Genomic DNA, 24,445 nt, shown 5'->3' with positions numbered 1-24,445 from the left:
ATGAGGATGATGATTAACACTTTAGGTTTTTCCTGCAAGGAATGGTATGAATATATGCATGCTCATTCTGTATCAGGTCTATCTACCTTGCTGAATTGACATGTTTGTGATTTTGCTAACCGTGTTAATAAAACTATTGCAAATACAGAAGGTTCTGTCTAAGTGTGAGTGTTGCAACTGTACACACCGGAATTCCCCATATAACAGTAATTCTAACAACACCAGGCCTGATCTCGGGACTAGAACCTACCAAACCATAGAGTATTAACTGGGAATTCTTACGTAATCAATATAATTAATACACAAAACTGTTCTATGGATAAACAGAACCTTTTAGTCCACAGAGCTGTCTATCCACAAGTGTTGACCCACCCCTCCCCAGAATCTAAATAAGCCACAAGTGTTAAAACGGTATGCCTCCATCCACCGGAATACCCTTTGCTTCCAATTTCATTCTGCATTATCAAGCTGCAGCGGGGAAGACAAGCGTATGCATGCTCCTGTTCTGAAATGCTTATTGTGTGCCACTCCAAAAGCCAGTAAGACACGGCTGAAGACATATAGCTCAGTTTCCACATTGTTGAATTTCAGACATACTGGAAGTGTGTTCTAAATGGCTAGTTGCTAGCTAACTGAGCAAGGAACAGTATGGAAGTCATAAGGTGCTAATATCCATATTGCATTATTTTTTCTGCACCTATGTAGCCAGAGGACCAAAACCTACCATAAACCGAGACTGTGGAATTTCCTGTTTTGATTTTTATTTAGCAAAAGTAGTGAAGCCAGCCTGTCATTTCTGCTGCTAGTTCCAGACAAATGTACACTTATTCTCCATCTGGACTGCCACTAAGTACTGCCACTAACTAATGGAAGTACCCCTTACCCCCTAAAGAAAGAAAAACGCTTTGTGAAAATTACCTTATGTCTGTTCAAACATCTATTGCTGACTGCCCACTATGGTGCCACCCCTCCTCTCCTTAGCTCTACTGATAGAGGAAAAGAAGGAACTTTTATATCTACAGACTTGCCATTATGATCCACAGTGTAGTGCCCTTAAATAGCACCCTTTTGTGTAGGTGTAATTGGCCAATATAAAGAAGTTTCTATTGAGTCCTTTTAGTAAATGCACAGCACACTGAATTAATGTGCATATAATTTATCATGTCAGTCATTTTATTTTACCCAGAATTGTTCCTTCCTTCCTTCTTCCCCCCACAAATTATTATTCTGTGTGAATTTCCTACATAATTAAGTGGCTTGGTTGCTGTTCCAAGGTCTATAAAATGACAAAAGGAAAACTGAAATAGCTGGCTCTGAAATTGGTTTACATTCAGCAGTGTTGCCTACAATTTGCTTAGACCAGCAGATGTCAGCCTAAAATGAAAAATGGAAAAGAAATACTGTATCATAATGTTAGTGTCTCATGCACCAGATGGGAGTTTTCAGAACACGGCAGGAGTACTTAGCCAGCAATGGTTAAAATTCAGTGTTGGGACTAGCATGGTGACACTGCATGCACCGATAACATTTTTTGATTATGAAACTTAATTGTATCATAGATCAATGATAGTTTAATTTATGAGGATTGATTTTGTTAATTCAAGCAGTTCAAAAGGCACTGTTAAAGCTTCAATCCATTTAATTGTATCTGACTTGAGCTTTGCTCACAGTATCAGAAGATAGATGACTGCATACAGCTAATACCTTTTAATTTTTCCTCTGTTTGTCTATTTATTTCAACATCTGTCATTTACTGTGAGTTACACTTAAATGAGAAGTGTTGGTTATACAGGATACAAGTTTGGGCTTCTCATATTTAAGCTCCAGTGACAAAAACCACAGACAGACAGACAGACAGATGCACACATCCCACTGTCATTTTAATGTTACTATATATCTGTAATAACAATTTGACACCTAATCCTTTATAATAAATAATGTTTCAGTTCAGCTATATTGAACTGTACAGTAGGGTGTCTGCTGAGGGACTCTGTGTGTGAGAGAGAGAGAGAGACACCACCATTCTCCAGAGATGATGGTTTCAGGGTATCAGATTATCAGATAGGGAATAACTTTCCAAAAGCTACAGATCTGGTGCATTTATCTGACATTGACCAGTAAACACGATGCCACTATTGCCAACTCTCATGATTTTATTGCAAGTCACATGCTGTTCGGTGTTTTTCTTACAGCCCGTCGTCCTCAGAATCATTTTATCAGAGGATCTCAGATTTTATTGACAAATAAATTTGTAGCCCTCAAGGTTGAGGAATAAAGCTTGAAAACTCAAACTTGAAAGGTTCAAGATCCAGAAGGCAAATCAAAAGAATGCAAAATGTTTCATTTTAAAACATATTATGAATTTTTGAACCCTCATTTATGGCTTCTGAAGTTATGGTTTGGGATTGAAAATATGGCTTGGGGTTGACAATACTGCAGCGCTAAACACTTAAGCAAGTTCCATGAGCAATAATGAACAACAAACAGTGCAGGAGAACCTGACTGGTTTTACCTAGGTTGCTTTTCCAAGGGAAATCCTTTGCAGGTCACTCTTAGACTAGGGTCAGGCCCTGGCTCCTTCCTCTAACTCTTGCCTAGTCCAATAGATGGGTTAAACAGCAGAGTTTTTAGAGAAAAGTGCATGCATTATATTCAGGGCTCAGACTTGCTGCAACCTATGCCCTTTATAATGAGCTTGCCACCACCACAGCCAGGCAAATCAATGGACAGAGGGATTTTCTCTTTGCTTGCATCTTTAATCCTGAATTTACCCTTACTACAAGCAAAGGCATGGGGGTTCTCTAACGCCAACCCAAGTGCGAACTGCTAGAGGGTGATAAACTTCTCCTGGAAGCTCAAGGAATTGGTAAAGCCTCACCATGTGACAGGCACCGCTGCATGGACTGTTCCGAAACCAAATGAATCCTCATCATACAGTAAAAAAAAGTCATATCGCTGGAGATTAGAAAGTGGAAAGTTTCCTAATATGTACTTTGTCACAACAACACAGACAGCGAGAAGTAAGAATAGAAACGCACGTGTTGCTATTAACTTTGGTCTTGTGACCCTCCGATAAAAGACAACAACAGGCCAGATTCTCAGCTGGTTTCAGTTTCGCTTATTTGAAGTCAATGGAGCTATGCTGAAGTTGACCTACTGAAGATCTGGCCCAATAAAAGAAGACTCCAAAGGAAGTTTATTATCTACTTCATGATTACATTGTTCCCAACCCCAACAGTTCAAAAATCATGAGCCAGACCTGCAAATCAGGAGATTTTTTTTTTAAAAAAAAGATGAAATCGTGCTTTTGGTCAGTCTTTTGATTTCTGAACATTCTCTGCCCATCCCCAGTTACATTGTCACCAACTCTACCCCCCATTTATACAGTAAAGTGATTTTTAGACCACCCCCCTCCCCTGCTATAGGAACTGTTGCTAATGGCCTCATGGAGCAGAGCTTCCAGCTTCTCTCCAAACCCAAAATTCAATTTAATTAATTCTGTGCCCCCATCCCTATGTCTAATCCTTGCCTTGCAGTGCACCTGTGCTCCTCCTGAAGCTCCTGGGGTGGGGCAGAAGCTGCAGAGAGGTCCTCTTCATCTCCTTTCCAGCTCCTTCATGGCTCCTCAGTCAGGCCTAGCAGGAGGCATCTGCAGTAGGGCCTAGCTCTAAGGATTCTACATCCCCCAGCCTGCCCCATTGTTCACGGGGGGGGGGGGGGGGGAATCAGAGTCACCTTGACCAGTTGGTCTCTTTCTGCTCCCAGTTTTCCTCCTGTGAGAATGGCATCTGCTACTCCCTTTCTCCTCTTCTACCCCCACACTACTCTAGTTCCTGAGGGGAGGTGGGAGATCTCTAATTGCCTCCTGCAGCAGACCTAATTGGCTACTCTTCCCCAAAAAGCAGGAAAAGCAGCCAGCCAGCCAGTCAGAGGAAGTGACTTTCTGCCAGATAGGGCTGAAATTCCCACAAGGGCTAAACAGTCTTGTTATCCTTAGTTTGGTTTCAGTAGGGATCAAAGTCACATAACTTTCAAGGAAATCAGGATAATTGGCAGCACTGATTTACAGAACAGACTGGTTGATTAGCTCATTTAATACTGGTCTCCTCTCATTCCTTCCACAGAATTGCACTAGTTCTGGTTGGAGACCCTTCTCCTCTGCAGCTTCTGTCTTTTGGAACAGCCTCTTCATCTCACTGTCTCTCCTTTCTTCAAATTTCAGCTGAAAACATTATGTTTCCACTTTTGGCTATGACATAAGAGCCATCTCCCTTCTCTCTGTTCTGTATTATTTAAATCACGATGGGATACAGTTTGTAGGAAAGGAGTAAAGCCTATTAAAGAGTTATATTGTATTTCTGAGGAGATGAAAAGACAATTGAAAAAGGAAGTGATTTGGCTTTAAAATAAATAAATGGAGAGTTGGAAAAATGTATTCCTCCCTTTCCTCTAAATTCTTCAGTTATGCACAGTAAAGGTTTGGTCCTGAAAACATTTGTGCAAATGACTAACTTTGTTCATGTGAGTAGTCCCAGTGAATTCAGTTGCACTACTCCCATAAGTGAAGTTATACCTGTGCTTCAGTGTTTGTGGGATCAGGCCCTTAATGTTTGAATGGTGCACTAAAATTGGAACAGTAATATCCACCAGTGAATTCAGCTTTTCCCACTGCCTTATTTGATACTCATTTTTCATTTAGCCAGGAAAGATGTGCTAAACAAACATCTCAGATTAACTGGTTGGGTCATAGCATTAAACCTTTAGACAACACAGAGGGACTGCCAGGTTAACTGAGGACAGGGAACATCTACCCATCTTTCTGTGGGAAAGAGAAATAAGCTGGAGGGACCAATAGCAGTTGGACAATAAATAAAAACCAAGCTGAAGTATTTAATTTATTATGATTAAGCTATTAAGAGAGGAAGGATGGTTAAGTGATTAGGGCAATAGACTAGGACTTGGGAGACTTGGTTTATTTAAGTCCCTGCTGCACCAAAGACTTTCTGTGTGAGCTTGGGCAAATCACTCAGCCTCTTTGTGCCCAGTTCCCCTCTCTAATATAGGGATGATTGCATAGCCCTACTTCACAGGGATGTGCTGAGATTAAATGTATTAATGACTATGAGGCACTCAAATACTACAGTAATGGGGGCCATATAGCACTTAAGAAAGACTAAGTTCCCTACCGAGGTGGCTGAAGGATGAGAGAACATTTTCTAATTTATTTGTTTCTGCCACTATATTTCTCTGTTCTAGTTTGCTAAATAATTTTAATCATTCCCTATTGTTTCCAGAGACCGGTATGCATTATGAAATGCACTTCTAGGTAAGCTTCAGCCCTTTGAGTGCAAGTTAATGAATCAGTCATCTTTCTTTGTGTTTCCTGTGTTTCTTCTTGTTCCTGCTATGGTCCATATTCTTCTCCCTTTTCTCATCTGATTCAGTATTGCCTGCCAAGCACTGCTTTTCCTTTGTCACTTCCTGTTTTCCAATTTTGTATGTATGTTTTATTCTGTTGGCTTTGCAATGTTCATCTTATAAACAGTTTCTTTCCTTTCCATTATATGGCTGCCTTCCCCCCACATCTGTTCCTCTCTCTTTTTGTCTCTCATTCCTGTTATGTAGTACTTCTCATCATTATTGTCAGGATGCATCTCTCACTTAGCACTTTTAATTTTTTTTTTTTTTTGGCTTTCTAAAGCTTTTTGTCCTGAATCTAGTTTCTCTCTCTCTCCATTTCACATTTTCAGGTTTACATTCCTAGGTTCTGAACCTGCTGTGCAGCCGCCTGTTACAAAGCAGAGCACAGGAATCTCTGGGGAACGGCCTGTCAAATTCATCTACTTGGCGATCAGTTACGATGGGTTGGCAGGTGGTGTGTAACTGATCACTGCATGAGCAGAAACGTATTAGACTGATAGCAATGTTAAAACAGTCTAAGAGGCAGAGATTCTGTTAGAGATAGAAGCTGGAAGTCTGAGATAGAGAACTATGAACATTGGAGAAACACAGAAGTGAACTCTGTTGCAATATAATTATACTTTCCAGAGTATCAGGTTTGTTATCAACTAAGTGTAATCTTTAAGGGTCAAGTTACTTGTTTTAATTGTAGCCAGAGAGTGCGCTTTCAGTGGCATAGAGTGAGGGAAGAGCACATAACACAATGTAAAGTATTTCCCATGCCTTTTTAATGTTTACATTAGGGTTTTTTTAAGGCTTGTATTACAAACCTGTTCCATGTAGTCAGATAATAAATAATTGGCAAAACATTGACAAATAAAGTAAAATATAGTTGGGCAAAGGGATTTTCAGGGTTGTGTTCATGTATGAAAATGTTGTTTTCGTAAGATTTTGTGGATTTGGCCTTTGTGTACTTTTTCTTTTTTGCCAGTATTTTTTGCTAGTTGTTGATGGATATATGCAGGCCAATTAAAGTAAATTCCCAAAATAAGCTTTTACCATGTTCGTAAAGAAAATGACAGAATTTCACAAGTAGGTGTAAATTTCCAAAACGGTATAGAGGATTTCATTTCATGCTATCTATTAGAATTAGTGTGGATTAAACTAGTCAACTGGTTTAAAAATATTCAACTAGATCTTCTGCATCATGTGCTAAATAGTTACAGACAGACTTGGCAGAGTTCAGGAACCTTCATACTGGTGAATGGGGCGTGAAAATAACATTTTGTGAAAATTTCTTGGAAATGGCTGAAAATGCTCAATGAAGAACACAATCTTTGTACAACTGAAATTTTGAGCAAAAATGCCTTGAAATTTTGGAAGGGTTTCATTAACTCAGACAGTTTTTCTGAATTCATGGGGAAACAAAGTCTCTAATTTCAATCGGGTTTTTTATTTAATTTTTTATTTGTGAATATTTTGCACAGGACTAATACAGAGTTTTTCAGAAATGATTCACTTGTGGTTTGACTTCATTTGTTTCCTTTCCTTTTGCAGTATCCCATTAAGCCCTTATTTAGCTTGGGCCAAATTCTGCAATCTTTAATCCATCCAATCTCCACTGAATTTAATGAGAATTTCACTCAATCAAAGATCACAGAATTTGGTCCATAATGTTGAGCCATTCTCTTTTTCAATTTCACAAGTCAAAGGACTCAGTGCCAACAAAAGAGAACATCTCACCATGGAAAAAAGAACTCTGTGTGGGAAAGAGAAACACGAACATTTAAATGTATTTCAGTGTCTGCTTTGTTTTTCATCATAAATAAATAGAGCCTTCTCAGATAACAGATTAGTATGCAAAAAATACAGTTAGGCTGGAAGGAACATAGGGCTCCATTAGTATAGATTCTACATTGGTATAAGACAGCATAGCTCTACTGAAGTTATTTTACATCTGGGGAGAACATGGCCCATTATGTTATTTTTGGACACTCTCAGTTGACATGTATTGTGTGTTTGTAGACTGATCATATAGGGTGCCAATTGTTGTCTCCCAGCTGGATGGATTTAGACTAGCATAACCAAGAGCACAGTCTGGTCTGAGAAAAGCTAAGGGCAATCAGCACCTTTGAGAAAGAGCTCAACACATCTTAGATGAGGGAATCCAGATATAGCCTGGGGGAAAAATCCACACATTATGAATGAACCACTTAGCTTTTTGAGACACCATTTTTTGTTATATACTGGTGCATATCAGCTCAGTGATGTTTTTGAGATGGAACTGAAGTTCATAACCAAAAACAGCCCTACATCTGTTAACAAGAAATGCAAAACAATATTTAGATGGTGGAGAAAGATACTCCTCACAGTTTAACTTCATGAGATTTTCAGACATCCCAGACTAAAATATCACTTCAGTACTTAATCAAATTTGAAATAGCTTCCATGGGAGGCTGATAAATAAATAACAGTGACTGAAAATTATGCTCCAGACTGCTGGTTCCTGAAAGATGTAGACTCTGAACAGTGTTAGTTTAAGGATGGAGCCTTGTGGGAGTTTACAGCATGTTTGGGCTGAACTGGCAGAAAAAGCATCTTAGAAGCAAGGAACTGTGTATGATGCATGAAATAAGAGACTAAAACTAGCAGGGAATACTGAGGCCCATAGAGAAAGAAGCTCACATGATCAATTCCATCACACTCAATAGACAGATCCAGCAATGTAAGGTATGGCAGTGTACTGTTACCAGCATACATGAGCATATGACTGGTAATGTAACTCTGAAAAGAGCGGTCATCATGCTGTGGGAAGATCAAAACCCAGACAGAAATTTTTAAATTAAGGGGGTTAGCTGGGAAGCAATTTTGTAATTTTATTGTCATTGTCAGTGCTTTTTAAAATAATCTTCATTAGAAAAGTAGCAGCTTGGATGTTGATAAAAAATTGCCCTAAGTCATCAGTCTTTCCCACTCTGCAGTTTCCTTTTAATTTTCTCAGTGTGTGGGAAACAGAACTTACCCAGTTTAAAAAGATGAAAGCAAACAAAGAGTTACATACAACTTTGCCATCAGGAAAGAATACTGCTCAAAACTTATCTAGGGCTAGTCACCTTGAAAGTGATTTAATTAAGTAATTCTGATAATACTCCAGGGAGGTAGATAAATATTATTATCCACATTTTATAGATGGGGAAATTGAGGCTCCGTTTCAGTATCTTATCCCTATTCAGCCACACTCTTAAACTGACTGTAAGATGTGGAGCTCATGATTCTATGACTTCCTTTGTAAAGGACTTCATAATGAAGTGGCACAATCAGTAGAGATGCCCAGTGATGAAGGCATAGTGTGAAATCTTGCCTGAATTGAAGTAAGTAGCAAAATTCTCATGGGTTTCAAAGGGGTCAAGGATTTCATGCATAATCTGTGGAATCTAAGTACAATGTGATTTCCTCACATTTTTAAATTTGCAGATATGTGTGTGTGTGTGTGTGTGTGTGTGTGTGTGTGTGTGTGTGTGTGTGTGTGTGTGTGTGTGTGTGTGTGTGTGTGTGTGTGTGTGTGTGTGTGTGTGTGTGTAAGATGTTAGTTCCTTTTCCCACCAGAGCCTGTCCACACTTTTGTTTTAAATCTGTTTAGAGGGCAGTCTTTCCAGCATCACTAAGCTAAAGAACCCTTGACCTAAGACATTATAGCCATTCTGCATAGCACTCCTACAAATGTATTATATTTATCCATAAATGCCCATTGGTGCCTGTCACCATATCACCTGGTTCTGAAGGACTTTTAAAAAAAATATGCCTGCATATAAGTGAGCGGGTAGGATAAAACATCCTACATCCTGGCTACAGTTGGGTGAAAGTTTTTGAACTGTTACAGGTAAAAAAACCTGGCATTTAAAAAAACCCCAACTTTTTTTGCCTTCAAAGAATTTTCATGCTATTTTTAAGATCTAAATGATTAAGATTACTACATTTGAATTAAAATAGTTATCAGAATTCTTCACTCATCAGAACTGTTTTTCATAAATGAATAATTTTGAAATTGGAATTGAAATCCATTTTTGTCTGCAAAAAAATTCAAAATCCATTTTGACAAACAAGCCAATAACATTTTCAATTTAAATTATTGCAAAACTATCCCCACAAAATGGGTAATGTTCAAATCCCGTGAAATAAACACTGTTTTGACATTTTTCAGTTTGTTGTGTGTTCATGTGCATTTTTTGATCGGCTCTTCTCCTGGCTACCTGCAGCACCAATAGTCAAGGAAAGGCACATACATAGGCTCCAACTATGGAAATTCTGAGCATAGTGAGGCTCTGAACCATAGTGAATTACACATGTTCATAAATTCTTGCAGGATCAAGGCCACAGCTTGTGCTGTGCCCTGGACACTCCTAAATGAAGCTGATGTGCATTGAGAAGGAGTTGGTTCCATAGCTGGGACCCTTCTACTGTGGTTACTTAGTTATCCATGGATCTTTTCAGGGACAGTGGAAGTTGTACACTACTCAGCTTCCCCTCCAGCTCTCCTCTTCCTCCATTTCCTTCAGTATTCTTCTCAGCAAGTTTCATAAACCTACATAATTCTTCCTTCTGTGATTAATTTGTTTTATAGACTATATCCTTTCTATATTTTACTAAAGCTTTTAAATCCATACTTTATATATCAATCAATTTTCTTTTCATTCCAATTCTGTCTTAGATAAAAAGTAGATGTTTTTGCTAACCAGCACACCAGAAATTTATTCACTTAAATTTCAGTAGCAATAAAATTTATAAATCTATTATGTAGCAGTGGGAAACTATATTCCTTACTGTGTCACATGCCTGCTCGCAAAATAATGCCTGATTTCAATTTGTTTAATATTTCCTCTTCAAATTCTCATCTCCCAAATTATAGTCCAGATGATTCTGTTGTTCATGCATCTCCTCAATCTATATGTGCAAGTGGAAAATCTCAATTTAGATTATGGACCAATGATGTAATAAATACTAGATTTTCAATTTATGATGAATAAAAAAAGTCTGTAGTTAAGTGTTTAATTTCTTTCAACCTCATTGCATTAAACATCACCCTCCCCTCTATTTCCTGTTGCCTTCTTTCTGTTATTGATCATTCATAGGCACTCCAGTAACATGTGTTGAAACCTGGAAGGAGCTCACCAAAATATTTGTATACTACATCTAATATTTTCCTACCCCAAGATAATGTCAATCTTTGCTGTATCAGCACATTCTCAGAAATGGTCACTGGCAGAGTCATTTAAGACAAAGTCACTGGCACAAAGTGGATTAAAACATACTAGCAAATCATAATGGTGTTATCATATACTTTCTTTGCACTCCCTTTACACAAGCAGAACTGACTGCACCTAGTGTAAGATGATGGAAAGTCAGTCCCATTCTGCACAGCTTCTATTCAGAGTAGGCTAGGAACTCCATCTGCTTCCAACCAGAGGAATGTAGACCAGGTGTGATAAACAGCCAGCTTCCCCTTAGTGGGTCTTACGCTTCTGCCCCTTGTAGTGGACCAGGGAGTCACCAGCTACCCTGCCTCCTCAGGGAGGTACCTTGCTGTGGCTCCCTCCTGCTGGATGGGGCCAAGGGTTCTCCCCTTCTTTGTTCCTCTGGCTGTAGAGAAGCACCATCTCCTAGCTCAGGGAAGTTTCTCCACCAGTTGCCACTAACCTTCTGACAGCTTCCCCCCTCCCCTGTTAGGGAAGGCAGAGTTTAAGTACACCTGGAGTCACCCTTCATTGGGTCCAGGTGTCTCTAATTGCCCTGCAATAATCTCTCCCCTGCTTGCAGGAAAAAGGGTTTTTGGCATTCTAGGGCTCACACTTGTGCCCCCACCACCCCTGGAGTTGTCTCCTTCCCCCTGGAGAACTCCCAAGAGGCGGCCTTTGTTTTTGTCACTCCCAGCCCTTTAGGGGCTGCTGTCTTCCCTCCGCCGCTGCCCCCGTCATCTGCCCCGTCTGGCAGTGGGGCCACTGCAGGGGCCAGGCCGGAGGACGAACCCCCCGAGGCACTGCGTGAAGAGCTGCGCACCTTCCTCCGGGACTCCTGTGGTGCCCGGAATCGGGTGCAGCTTGCGCTGCAGCGCTGGGGGGACTTCCACCGCGTCCTCCGGGCCGTGAGGGCCACGTTGAAGGAGGGGAAAGGAACCGGGCAGCAGGACGCCACGGCCTACCAGAGGGCCCGCAGCTTCCGTGATTCCCTCATGGTCTTCAGGACCGGTCATGGGCTGCTGCAGAGCCCAGCGAGAACCACTGGCGTTCCTGGCCGCAAGGATCCCCCCCAGCCCTCCTCATAATGCCTGTCATCTTTGTCACTCTGAACACCAGGGGCTGCAGGACGGGTCTCCGCAGGACGCAGGTGCTCTCCTTCCTTCGGGGGGGGGGGGGGTACTCGGTGGCGTTCCTGCAGGAGACCCACACGGACTCAGCCGCCGAGGCCAGCTGGCGGCTGGAGTGGGGGAACGGGGTGCACCTGAGTCATCTCTCCGCCCGCATGGGTGGAGTAGCCACCCTGTTCTCCCCCAACCTGCAGCCCGAGGTGCTGGGGATCACCGAGTTTGTGCCGGGCCGTCTGCTGCATCTCCGGGTCCGCATGGAGGGGCTGACGTTGAACCTTGTCAACGTCTATGCCCCGACTGCGGGTCTGGAGCAGGTGCAGGTCTTTTGGCAGGCGGCCGCCTTCCTCGGTGCACTGGATCCTCGTGAGTGCCTGGTCCTGGGCGGGGACTTTAACACCACCCTCGAGGAGTGGGACCGCACGGGGACTGAGCAGAGCCAGGCCACCGCAGACTTCCTCCGGGAGATCATAGAACACCACTCCCTGGTGGACGTCTGGCGGGACCACCACCCGGATGACACCGTCACCTTCACCTTTGTCTGGGTGGGGGAAGAGCAGTCGAGCCACTCCTGGTTGGACGCCATCTATTTTTCTCATCACCATCTCTCGCGGGCCCACTCCTCCAGCGTACGGCTGGCCCCGTTCTCGGATCACCACCTGGTGACTGTGACGGCCTCTCTGATGGTAGAGAGGCCGGGGCCGGCCTACTGGCATTTTAACAGCAGCCTGCTGGAAGATGTGGGCTTCGTTGCGTCCTTCTGGGAGTTCTGGCTGGTCTGGCTGGGGCAGAGGCGGGCCTTTCCCTCAGCGTGGCACTGGTGGGATATGGGGAAGATGCGTGCCCGGCTCTTCTGCTGCGACTACATTCGGGGGGCCAGTTGGCGGAGGGATGTGGGGATAGAGCAGTTGGAGTGGGAGGTCTTAGCGCTGGAGAGGCGCCTGGCCGCCAGCCCCAAGGATCCATCCCTCTGCGGAGCATGCCGGGAGAAGCGGGAGGAGCTCCGTGCCCTCGAAGACCTCCGGGCTCGGGGTGCCTTCGTTCGATCCCGCATCCGTCTCCTTCGGGAGATGGATCACGGCTCCCGGTTCTTCTATGCCCTGGAGAAAAGACAGGGGGCCCGGAAGCACATCACCTGCCTCCTGGCGGAGGACGGCGTCCCCCTCACGGATCCGGTGGAGATGCGTGGAAGGGCCCGGGCCTTCTACGCCGACATGTTCTCCCCGGATTCGACCAAAGTCGCCGCCTGCAGGATGCTCTGGAACGAACTTCCCACGGTCGGCATGGGCGACCGGGACCGGCTGGAGCTCCCTCTCACTCTGGCCGAGTTCTCGGAAGCCTTCCGCCTCATGCCCACCAACAAATCCCCGGGCATGGACGGGCTGATCGTGGAGTTCTACTGCGTGTTTTGGGACGTCCTCGGCCCGGACCTCTCCATCATCTGGGCCGAGTCCGAGGCCAGCGGAGAGCTCCCCCTGTCATGCAGGCGGGCCGTGCTCGCCCTGCTGCCCAAGAAGGGGGACCTCCGCGACCTCCGGCACAGGCGTCCCATCTCACTCCTCTGCACGGACTACAAAATCGTAGCCAAAGCCATCTCCCTGAGGCTGGGGTCCGTGCTGCAGGACGTGGTCCATCCCGACCAGACCTTCACCGTCCCGGGCCGCACCATCTTCGACAATCTGTATTTGGTCCGGGATCTCCTAGAGCTTGGGTGTAGGGATGGTCTGTCGTTCGCCCTCCTGTCTCTGGATCAGGAGAAGGCGTTCGACAGGATGGACCACGGGTATCTCCTGGGCACCCTGCGGGCGGTCGGCTTCGGGCCCCGCTTTGTGGGTTTTCTCTGGGTGTTGTACGCCTCCGCGGAGTGCCTGGTCAAGCTCAACTGGACCCTGACTGAACCGGTCAGCTTCGGGCGTGGAGTGCGCCAAGGCTGTCCACTGTCAGGCCAGCTGTACGCCCTGGCCATTGAGCCCTTCCTCTGTCTCCTCCGTCGGAGGATGACAGGTTTGGTGCTCCGTGAGCCAGCACTGAGGCTGGTCTTGTCAGCGTACGCCGACGACGTGCTCCTCGTGATCCAGGACCCGGGCGACCTGGCACAGTTGGAGGCTTGCCTGGCCGTCTACTCGGCAGCCTCCTCCGCCCGGGTCAACTGGGCCAAGAGCTCTGGCCTGATGGTAGGGGCCGGGTGGCAGGCGAGCTCCCTCCCACCCGTGCTTCAAGCCATCCGGTGGAGCGCGGGTCCGCTGCTCTATCTGGGCGTTTACCTTTCTGCCACCCATCCCTCCCCGGCAGAGAACTGGCAAGATTTAACGGACAGAGTGGTGCGGCGGCTCCGGAGCTGGACGGGATTGCTCCGGTGCCTCTCCCTTCGGGGGAGGGTGCTGGTCCTCAACCAGCTGCTCCTGTCCATGCTCTGGTACCGCCTCAACACCCTGGTCCTGACCCCGAGTTTCCTGGCCTACCTCCAGAAGCTAGTTCTGGAGTTCTTTTGGCCAGGACTGCACTGGGTCTCTGCAGGGATTCTGAGTCTCCCCCTGGAGGAAGAGGGGGCAGGGCCCGTGCTGCATCCGCAGCCAGGTCCATACCTTCCGCCTCCAGGCCCTGCAGAGACTCCTTTATGGTGCAGGTAGTCCGGCGTGGAGCCATTTGGCGCACACCTTCCTCCGCCGCCTCCGAGGGCTCCGATACGACCGGCAGCTCTTTTTTCTCCACCCGAGGGGTCTTCCGCGCGACCTCTCCGAGCTGCCGGTCTTCTACCAGGACCTCCTCCAGACCTGGAGGCTGGTCTCTGCCTCCAGGCCCCCTTTGGTCCCCGAGGGGGAGGATCTCCTCGCGGAGCCCCTGCTACACAACCCACAACTCGGTGTGCAGGTGGTGGAGACCCTCTCGGTGCGACGGAGGCTGGTCCTGGCGGGAGTCACCAAGATCGGAGACCTCCTGGACTACGCCCGGGGGGACTGGGTGGACCCCCATGCGCTGGCTTGGCGCATGGGGCTCTCCACCCTTCGGACCCCCCGGTGCCTACTCCAGGAGGTGAGGGCAGCCTTTCCCCCCGCTGCTCACGCCTACCTCGAACAGGTCCTGGGAGAGGGTGCTCCCCGCCCGCCCCTCATCCCCGGCCCTCCGGCACTCTCCATCGGGCCACGGCCCCGCAAGCCCGCTCGCCCTCCCCTTCCCTACGCCCCGAGCAGTCCCTTTCCAAACCGCGCCGAGAGACCACCTTTACATGCTCGTGCTCCACACCCTTCACTTCCCCGCCCTCGCGTCCCGCCCAGACACCAAATGGCGGGCCCTACTGCCACCCATGGAGGGCGGGGACCCCCAGTGGGCCAGCCCGTATTCCACCTCAACCCCACGGCCCACCAGGAACATCAGTTGGCGGCTCCTTCACGGAGCCGTGGGCATGGGCGTGTTCTTGGCGCGGTTCACCCCCCCACCCCGACACCTGCCCCTTCTGTGGCATGAGGGAGACCCAGGCACACGCATACCTGGAGTGCGCCAGGCTGCAGCCCCTCTTCCAGAACCTCCTGCTGAGGTTCTGGCTGCACTTTTCCCCACACTTGTTTGTTTATGCACACCCCGTCCGTGGCCCCACAAAGTCGCGGGACCTCCTCGTCAACCTCCTCCTGGCCCTGGCCAAAGTCGCCATCTTTAATACCAGGGAGGGGAGGTTGGCTGGGGAGGCGTCCTACGACTGTGGGACCTATTTCCGTTCCCTTCTCCGTTCACGTCTCCGGGCAGAGTTCTTCTGGGCGGCGTCCACCAGCTCCGTTGACACCTTCCGGGAGCGGTGTGCACTGTCCGGGGCTCTCTGCTCGGTGTCCCCTTCTGGTTCCCTTCTTTTATACCTATGACCCTCACGCCCCTTCCTGTTTTTACATTTGTTGTCCCACGAAATTAGTTGTATCCTAGGTCCATTGGCTCCTCCCCTTAGGCTAGGTATACCCTTTTGTGAGGCAGCAGGTTGCCTACGGCCATACCGGCCCAAACGGCCCCGATCTCGTCCGATCTCGGAAGGTAAACCGTCCCATCGCAAATAGGGGTATATCCTTTTGTGGCCATCTGGCCTGACTTTGCCACACAGGTTATTCAAAAAAAGTAATTTTCATCAGCTCTTTTCACTTGTGGCTGAGAAATGGACCAAAACAAGCATAACAGAAGTAGTAAAAGTAACAGATTAAATCTTTGTGTATGAATATATGTCTCAACACAGATTAGAAAATTGTGGGTACTACTCAGAGTTTTGTTATTGACTACAGAGGGAGCCAGATTGATCCCTATAGTTATCCCAGTTAACAAAGCCGAATCCATATAATGAGATGGAAACTACTGGCTATTTTGTGGGTCTAAAGAATTTAAGCACAAAAGTGAGTAAAGTGATTCTTTAAAAACAGCCTCCACAATCTAAATCTGGACCACTTTAGAGTCTGAAAATTATCTATTCTCTCACAGACATGTCTTTTTTTATGTGATAGTGGCATCAAAGGCACCCAGCGGGTTTAAAGTCAGTCTGCTTGACCCAGGGGGCTGATCGGTTGAATGGAATTCCCCTCTGTCACATGCTACAGTACTTCAGTGCATGCTCATTGGGGACGCGGCAGTTCTGACTTTAGGGAAACACCATCACATATTTGAACAGAATATCCAACCCCAGTTCAGCAGAGACTGACAGTCATCCTAAAATTATATTACTCAAGTTAGGAGCATCTAGCAGTCAAGGAAAGAGAGTTAAGAGTTGGGAGAGGAAGTAAACATGGGACGGTACCAGGGCTAATTGTACTCAAATCCAGGAAGGCAATCTAACATGGAGATCATATTAGGGGTGTTTGGGAGAAAGGAGAAGAATAGTGGGAAAGGTGGGATTGCATGCAGTTGGATTGGGAGAAGATTGGGTAATGTTTCAGATTAGTGTGCTATCTAATAATATTGATGGCAGACTCTTTTCATAATGCTGATGATTCGAGCTGGTTGGGAATTTTCCACTGAAGTTATTTTTTGACACAAAAAGCTGTTTCCACAACATGGAAATTTACTATGGGAAAATTTCAATTTTGGTGAAATATTTTGATTTTCCATTGGAAAAACTGAAATGTAATCTTTTGTTTTGGGTCACGTGGACCTGAATCTGAATATTGTCATTTGTTGAAAGGAACTGAAACATTTCGTTTTGAGTAAATTCAACATTAAATTGTATTTTCCTATGGTGGCTTATTGCTTCATGGGAGTTGTAGTTTGGGCCCCCATTCTCTTCTGTGAGCCAGGCTACATAGCTGGACTGCACCTTCCATGATGCAATGCAGTCTCCATGCAAATAAGTAGTGTGGTACATCATGGGAGTCACATGACTGCCAGTGCACTAGAGGAGATGTAGTGCAGCCAAGGAGCCTGGCCTAGAGGGGACAATGAGTGCATCAGGATCTTGAATAACAACTCCCGTGAGGCAAGGGAGCACCATAAGAAAAGTCAGCTCAATTTGGAACTAACTTGAAACAAAACATTTTGAATCAAGCAAATCAAAATGTTTCATTTTAGCTGAAAATGCTGAAACTAACTTTCACAGTTTCAAAATTGGATTTTTTAGAACATTTCATTTTGTGAAAAATTTTAATATTTCAACCTTTTGTCCCAGTTTAACATAAAAACAAATATTGAAATTTCAGCATTTTCCATGGGACAGAAATTTCTATTTCCATTTGGCTCTACTGATGACTTTTAATGAGCACTCTTTCATTTCAGCCAAGCATATTTTATGTTTCTCCTGTGTCTTGTATATATGTCAATGGGTATCTATGGACAAACTGCACTATTGTTTAGGTCTCTGGGGCATATAGTGTGAATGGGGGTGTTAAATATATACATTTTGTGCTATATCCTGGCAGTCATTGGGGTACTTCCAGGACTCAGCCCACTGAGCATATACCCCTGTGTTCTGAGGCTTAAAGATGTCTTTTGTAACTATAAGAAGATAATGGCACATTCTTTGACAGACACTAATCATAAACAACAAATGCACATGTATGTTTTTACCTTTCATAATAAAAATCAATACGTAGAACAATGCTGACCTCATTTTTTTTCCTCTGTAAGGCAATTTGCAGAGGGGTCAGATTGTTCAGATAGAGCCACGGATAATTCTCTCTCTAAACATCTCTATCATTTTAGCCATATTTTTAAATTGCTCTCTTTCCTGGTTTTGCAACAAGATAACAAGAAGGGACGCTGCAACAGATGTTCAGTGTCAGACACGTGTGATTTCGTCTAAAACAATCGAGCCTTCGCCCTGCTAAATCTTCATTGATATGAAATGTACTGATTTTCAATAATGTGTTCACACAGCTTTCAAAAGACTTATGGTATTTACAAAGAACGTTTGTTCATTGCAGAGATAACACTTCTACTGTATTTCACAAAACCCTGAGATTTGAATAGCAAGCTTTCTGGAAGACTTGTATGCTATTTGTAAACACTCATATCCTTGCAGTGTTTTGTTTGTATGTTGCATTTTCTAAGATAAGAATCCTATACAACAACACAGCATCCCTCCATCAAGAAGATTTTCATAAGCAATTCTGCTTAGTTATATAAAATATGTGAATGCACAATTCACGTTTCTGCTAAGCAGCCACCTCAAATGTTTAAGGGTGTTAGAGCACTGAAGTACATTTAAAGTCAACATGCTGCCAATAATATATTTCTTAACAATTTTATTACCAAGATAGCAGATTGAATATTTTTGCCTAAACGTTTCGAGGATGAAACCGTACTTAAAGGCAAAGGTTTACTAGATCTTACTCATGAAGGCAAAATGACATTATTGCTATAGTTCAAGAATGAGTGCCAATGTTTTCACATAGAAAATGAAAATAAGAATTCACTGTGCCCCTTAAATATACAGCAATGTTAAACTTGTAGTATTGCTCACTGAAACAGTGACTTGGATTAATGTGGTTCAGCAAATACAAAGGCTTCCTCCCAAACAAATCAAGAAGATTCTCCTTTTCCACCTACTTCATAGATCTCCAGAATGATAATGATTTCACCTGGTTCAATGAAAGGGCCTGTACGGTCTAACAATAGGCTGAATGTGTGGAGAAGTGTGGAGTTAATCCATTAAGGACTAGATGGAAAATATGGACTCCAGTATCCTAGCTTTGGTATATCTGATACCCCTGAAAAGGTTAATTAGGTCTCAGAAGTTACTCGATCACTGTGTAATGCACTGAGGGTCTGATCAGTCAATGAGAGTTTGATTTTACATTATAAAGCTCATCAGGGGAGGGTCCATGTCTTTATCTGTGTCTTGTACAATACCAAGCTCAGTATCAGCACTTAATAAGGATAACATGCTTGCAACTTCATGGTCTTGCTAAAAATGTGTTGTGGGTGAAGCTCCTCTGGAAATAGTCTGAAACTGTCTTTCAGGAGTATATATCTCGCCTGCTCATGTAGCTGACTTTAGCTTTTAATAAGAAGCAATTATCCTTTTAAATCACCTCCAGGCATGTAGGTCCAGATTTCTAAAGTAATTTAGTTGCCTAAAGATGCAGATAAGGTTCTAGTAGGCGTTTCAAAAGCATGTAGGCTTCTGTAAAAGAATTTTCACAGACAAAAAATAAAGAAAAAGAAAAAAGAACACGAGTGCAAGAAAGCCAATAATCTTCTATCTACAATTCATGTCAGCAATTCAGGTGCTAATTCTTGGGGCTTGTATAATGGAGTGAGATGGAACGAACTTGGGGTAATGCTGCTTGTTCAGGTAGAGAAGGTATACAGTTTGCTAGGAAAAAAACTGCAGATTTCAGCATAAATTTTAAAAATATGAGGGGGAATGCATTCAGTGATAACTAGGTTTGTATAGGTGAGGAAATGATAATGCAAGCTCCAGAGTAAATTGGCTGGGCTTGTCAAAGCCAAACCAGATAAAATGTTGCCATGGTTATTGAGTCACCCAGATAAAGAGAACAATGTTTGCTATACTGTACAAAGGTTTGGAATAGTCTTTGTGATCCTTTATGAGGGCTTTTGGTAGGTACTAACACTTAGATTTGCAGCCTGGTATCACTTAATCATCAGGAAAAACAAATCAAAGAGTTAAAATGAAGGGGAGGGATGTCAAAATGCTGTTGGAGCCATCATTTGGGGCGATTTCTAAAAGGCTCTCATGAGAATCTAGATTGATTGATTTATCACTATCTTTTCAGCATAATGGGTAGTCTTACTGATTTTATTGATCCTCAGTTATGGTCAGTGTCATGTGCTTTATTAGATCAAGTATCTTATATACCTAATCACATGCCATAAATGAGCTTTAAAGTCTGAGGCAGATAAATACACACACTGTACAGTCTGCATTTACATTAACAGTTACACAAAGGCAATTTTACTTTGTTGTATATATCTGAGGAGAAAGATCATTGTGAGTTAATGCACAATATATACTTGCAGGGAGATGCAGCTTGGTGTGTACTTATTTATTTAAAAAGCGGATCAGATATTTTTTCCCTTTTACTGAAGCAATAGGAATAGCAACAATGCTACTGGGTAAGATCATTTCCAATTTATTGCTACTTAAGGCCTGGATACTAATCAGAGTTTTTGGTCCATAACTAATGAAATTGGAATTTTTGTGGCAGAAAAATTAAAAAACATGATGACCTATCAAGAATCTGGCTGCTGTGAGAATATAATTAGTGTCTATGAAGCTAGAGACCTAGCTAGAAGGATTTTGTGGCAAGGGCAGCAAGGGCAAAGAAAGTCACATTAAAAAGAGATGCAATCTCTGGTGGGTCATTTGAATTTCATCTGCAGGGTAATTTCCATGCCATTTAGCCGTCACCACAGCAGGAATAAAAAGGACTAAACATGTTATTAAAATGACATAGTCATACAAGGGGGGATTTGGGTATGCGGGCAGTGTGTTTGATAAAATTCAGTGATAAAGTAGGATGAGTTAGTGTCAAATCAGGGATTTCAAGTGTTTACGGAAAGATACGGTACAATGGGAAGGAAGGGGCTGGAACATACACATTCAAGTTTCATGGTGTGTTGAGGATTAGTCTCTTAAGCAGAAGAGAGGATTACAAAACCACTGTACTAGCAACTAGCAGGGTTTGCCATTGTTCCCAAAACTGGCGGTTGTGCTCATTTGGGTGTATAGGTCAAGGAGCTGCAGGATATTTTTCTGACAAGTTATGTGTTATGAGACCCATAAACAAATAATTGGTGGATTTAGACCTACAATAAATGCACTGTTATTGAGGTTTTTTTTCCCCTTGAAATTCTAATTTTTAAATATAGGCTTTCCAGAGCAAAGCATGTGCCTCACTTGTATAACCATCTGGCTGATGTGGGCAAAGAAACAGGAAGGGGTATTCTTACTTTCAGATCACAAAGGATTCAGAGGAAAAACAAATGCAGTAGTTGAAACTGGCCTGTGGTAGGTTAAATGCACTTTTCGGTCCCAAACAGGCCCACTATTCCCCATTGGTGATAAACCCAGTGTAAGAACAGATGGTGTTATCACTCTCTGCTCTCCCTTGGGGTTTTCATCAGTTGAGAGCTTCCTTCATCTTCATTGTAGGCTCCAGTGGGTCTCCTGCTGGCATATGCTGCCAGGGGATATGATGAATCAACTCACCTCCCAACCAACCTAGGAATGCCTTCACCCTGCTTGTGGTGAATGTAGTCATGTAACTCTCCTTCTTTTGTTTTCTGTGCGCTGCACCTTTAACTTTTTACAGAATGTGCCTCTCTGCAAGGGCAGCTGCCATTTTATGAGGCAGAGTCAATGCCGCATATTACAGAATAGACATGCATTGCCCTCTCTCATGGAGACTTTAGTTTTGTTCTTTCTGGTTGTGTTGTTTTTCTTAATCTAAAGTAAACATTGAACTGTACAGGAAACATAACTGCCCACATTTAGGGTGCGCTAGCTGACTGGCACTCTTCTCAAGGGAGGATTTTTCTGTGGGAAGGGTCCCTATCAGGGTCATTTAGGACATAAGGTAGTGCAGACCTTGTGCAAATTTGGCCTATAATGTTCATTCCTGGTCAGCGTGGGAGACAGAGCCTTTTGGAAGAACAAGTGTTTGTCCACCACGTTCATTTACATAGAAAACCAATGACCTTCATTAAAGTTATAAGTCATGATTTGGGGCAGTGTTCAAATGCCTTGAATTCCTAAAAGAGAAAAAGGAGTTATGAATAGAATGCCTACCTTTAAGTTATATTTTCAGATTATGGGACTTTAACTTCATTCTCCTTACTTCAGTGCATTTCTTCCTTTCTTATTTAAGACTCAGGTATATCTACTAATGAGTACTAAGAATAAAGTTTTGTGTATATCTTAGAGAAAAGTTCTTGGTGAAGGAAAGCAAAATAATGTAGAGAGCATCTAAAACATGTTGGACCAGATTCTCAACTGCTGTATAGCGATATAGCTCCACTGATTTCAATGAGGCTGTGCTGAATTATAACAAGTAAGGATCTGGTCCATTATCCAGTAGTGAAAAAAATGATTTAAACAAGTCGAGTTAGGAATTTGATCCCTAGTGCCTTGCATCCTGTGTAGTCATTTATAGCTGAGAAAAATGAGGACCAACTTGGAGTAAAATGCTACCAGAACAGAGTTCTCTGCTCATTCACATCAATGATAGTATTTTACACCCACTTTACACTGGTGACTGGCATCAGGCAGTGGAGAATCAGGCCCGTAATTTTTAAACCAGTAATATGGTCAAGCTTCCTCCATCACCAAAACCGTGATACATTTGGATGCAAGCACTAGTTTATATACCATGGACTGTGAGTGCTGCTTTATCACAGTGTATCAGCTTGGAATGGCTCATATAGGAGGAACCCATCTTGATTTGCATTAACAATCCATCAATTTGAATAATGTGAAGAAACAAACAAAATCTTATATATTCATTCATAGACTTCAATGCCAGAAGGGACCATTATGATCATCTCATCTGCCCTCCTGCATCACACAGGACAAAGAACTCAATCCAATAATTTCTGTATCTAGCCCATAACTTCTGTCTGAACATATATAATATAATATAGAATATATTTTAAAAGATATCCAGTCCTGACTTAAAGACTCAGTGATGGAAAATCTATCAAATCCCTAGCTAAGTTTTTTCAACAGTCAATTACCCTCACTGGTAAAAGGTTGCACTTTATTTCTAATCTTAATTTGTCTAGCATCAGTATCCAACCATTGTATCTTGTTATGCCTTTTTCTAGTAAAGAGTTTTTACTATTATGTTGTTTACAAACAAGACCTTGTACAAAATAATGAAGTAAATATATCCTTAAAATACCAAGATATTCACAAATCACAAAAAGCCAAAAAAGAAAACATACATAGTTCTCATGTAATGCAATAAGCTAAAAAGGGGTGCAAATTCTGAGCTGCCAAACCTATGCAACACTTCTGGAGTGAATGGATTTGCACAGGGAAAGTCAGGACAAAAATCAGGCCTGGGGGCTGATTCTCCACTTCCTTGTATAAGCAGACCTGCCCGTTTCACAGCGAGCATAAAACATGACCAGATCAGAATTCTCCACTCACTTATGCTGGTGATTTTTACACCCACTGTGAACTCTCTTTGCACAGGTGTAAATGATTACTCAAGGAACAAGATTGTGGATAATCAGGCCCCTTGACTCTTGATATTCCCCTATCCTGCAGGATGGAAGTATCTTTCTTTCAGACACTCAGTCTGACACAGTGAATTACCCTGCAGGAGAGGAGGAAATTCAAGGTACAGATAAATAACTCTGCAGGCTGCTTCATTCGAAAGTGATAGTTTGCGTTTATGGCTGACTTATGTACGGTACAACAAGTAACCAGTAAACGTAGTGACTGGTGGATACTTGGCTGGGATGGAGCCAGTCGCCAGTCTGAGCCAGACTTCTTGACCGTAGTTTAACTCCAGTAAAGCATGCCCAGTTATTACCCTGTCAATGTTCTTGTTACTGTTAACATTTTCAGACTGGAAAGCAAGCTTGTCTATTCCATCAACAACTAAATAGCCAGAGACGCGAGGACTGAATGATGCAATGGTATACTCAAAAACATACACCCCAAGATATGGAACACGGAACTTTCCACTTGCTGGGACATAGGAAGATCCATAGTTGACATCCAGATTATTAAATCTGATGGGGCCAGGAGTAGTCATTCCATAGGTGTGAGAGGCAAAGAAAGCCACCATAGGTGCATATCTGTAAGATCCTTTGGAAAAATCTGCAAAGAGTAAAGAGTATTTTTGAGTTATGTTTTTCTTGGTCTTTCCCTCCCACTCCCCATGTGTTGCATAATTAAAGAGGACCCGTACTGTATGTCAGAGTTTCAAGTAGGAATTGAAATGGTCACAGTGTAGAAACGTTTCTTAAGTCATCTTGTCAAGGAGTTTCAGCAGCTACTATAGAAGTGAAATGAATTCCTATGCACTGCAGAAAATGCAGTTTCCTCTACAATTAGTGCCAAGCACACCTACAAAAGCTGTATGTCAGAAATAGCAAGGGAAATTCATTCTTGATTGTACTGCATTATTATTATTATTAAGAAAAGCTTTTATTTTTCTTCTTTCCCCTCCTGCTCCCACCCTAGGGTTTCTTTCTTTCCCTTTGTCACAAATCTTTACACAGTGTATGGTTGTCCTGAAGCCAGGAATT

General features: G+C 43.6%; 1 protein-coding gene across 1 annotated transcript in view; it reads right to left on the bottom strand.

The window, feature by feature from the left end:
• Positions 1 to 21,954: 21,954 nt before the first annotated feature.
• The window catches only part of MMRN1 (multimerin 1), a 53,752-nt gene continuing 51,261 nt past the window's right edge, over positions 21,955 to 24,445 (bottom strand). The window contains exon 8 of the mRNA XM_067557173.1: positions 21,955 to 24,014. Coding sequence (XP_067413274.1) covers positions 23,593 to 24,014 — 422 coding nt within the window. The 3' untranslated portion in view covers positions 21,955 to 23,592. The remainder of the gene's footprint in view (positions 24,015 to 24,445) is intronic.

Source organism: Emydura macquarii, unplaced genomic scaffold (assembly GCF_026122565.2).
Source record: "Emydura macquarii macquarii isolate MOO-44397 ecotype Brisbane River unplaced genomic scaffold, CSIRO-AGI_Emac_v2 contig_1790, whole genome shotgun sequence".
In the NCBI taxonomy this organism is placed as follows: Eukaryota; Metazoa; Chordata; order Testudines; family Chelidae; genus Emydura; species Emydura macquarii.
This window is presented reverse-complemented; position numbering and strand designations above follow the sequence as displayed.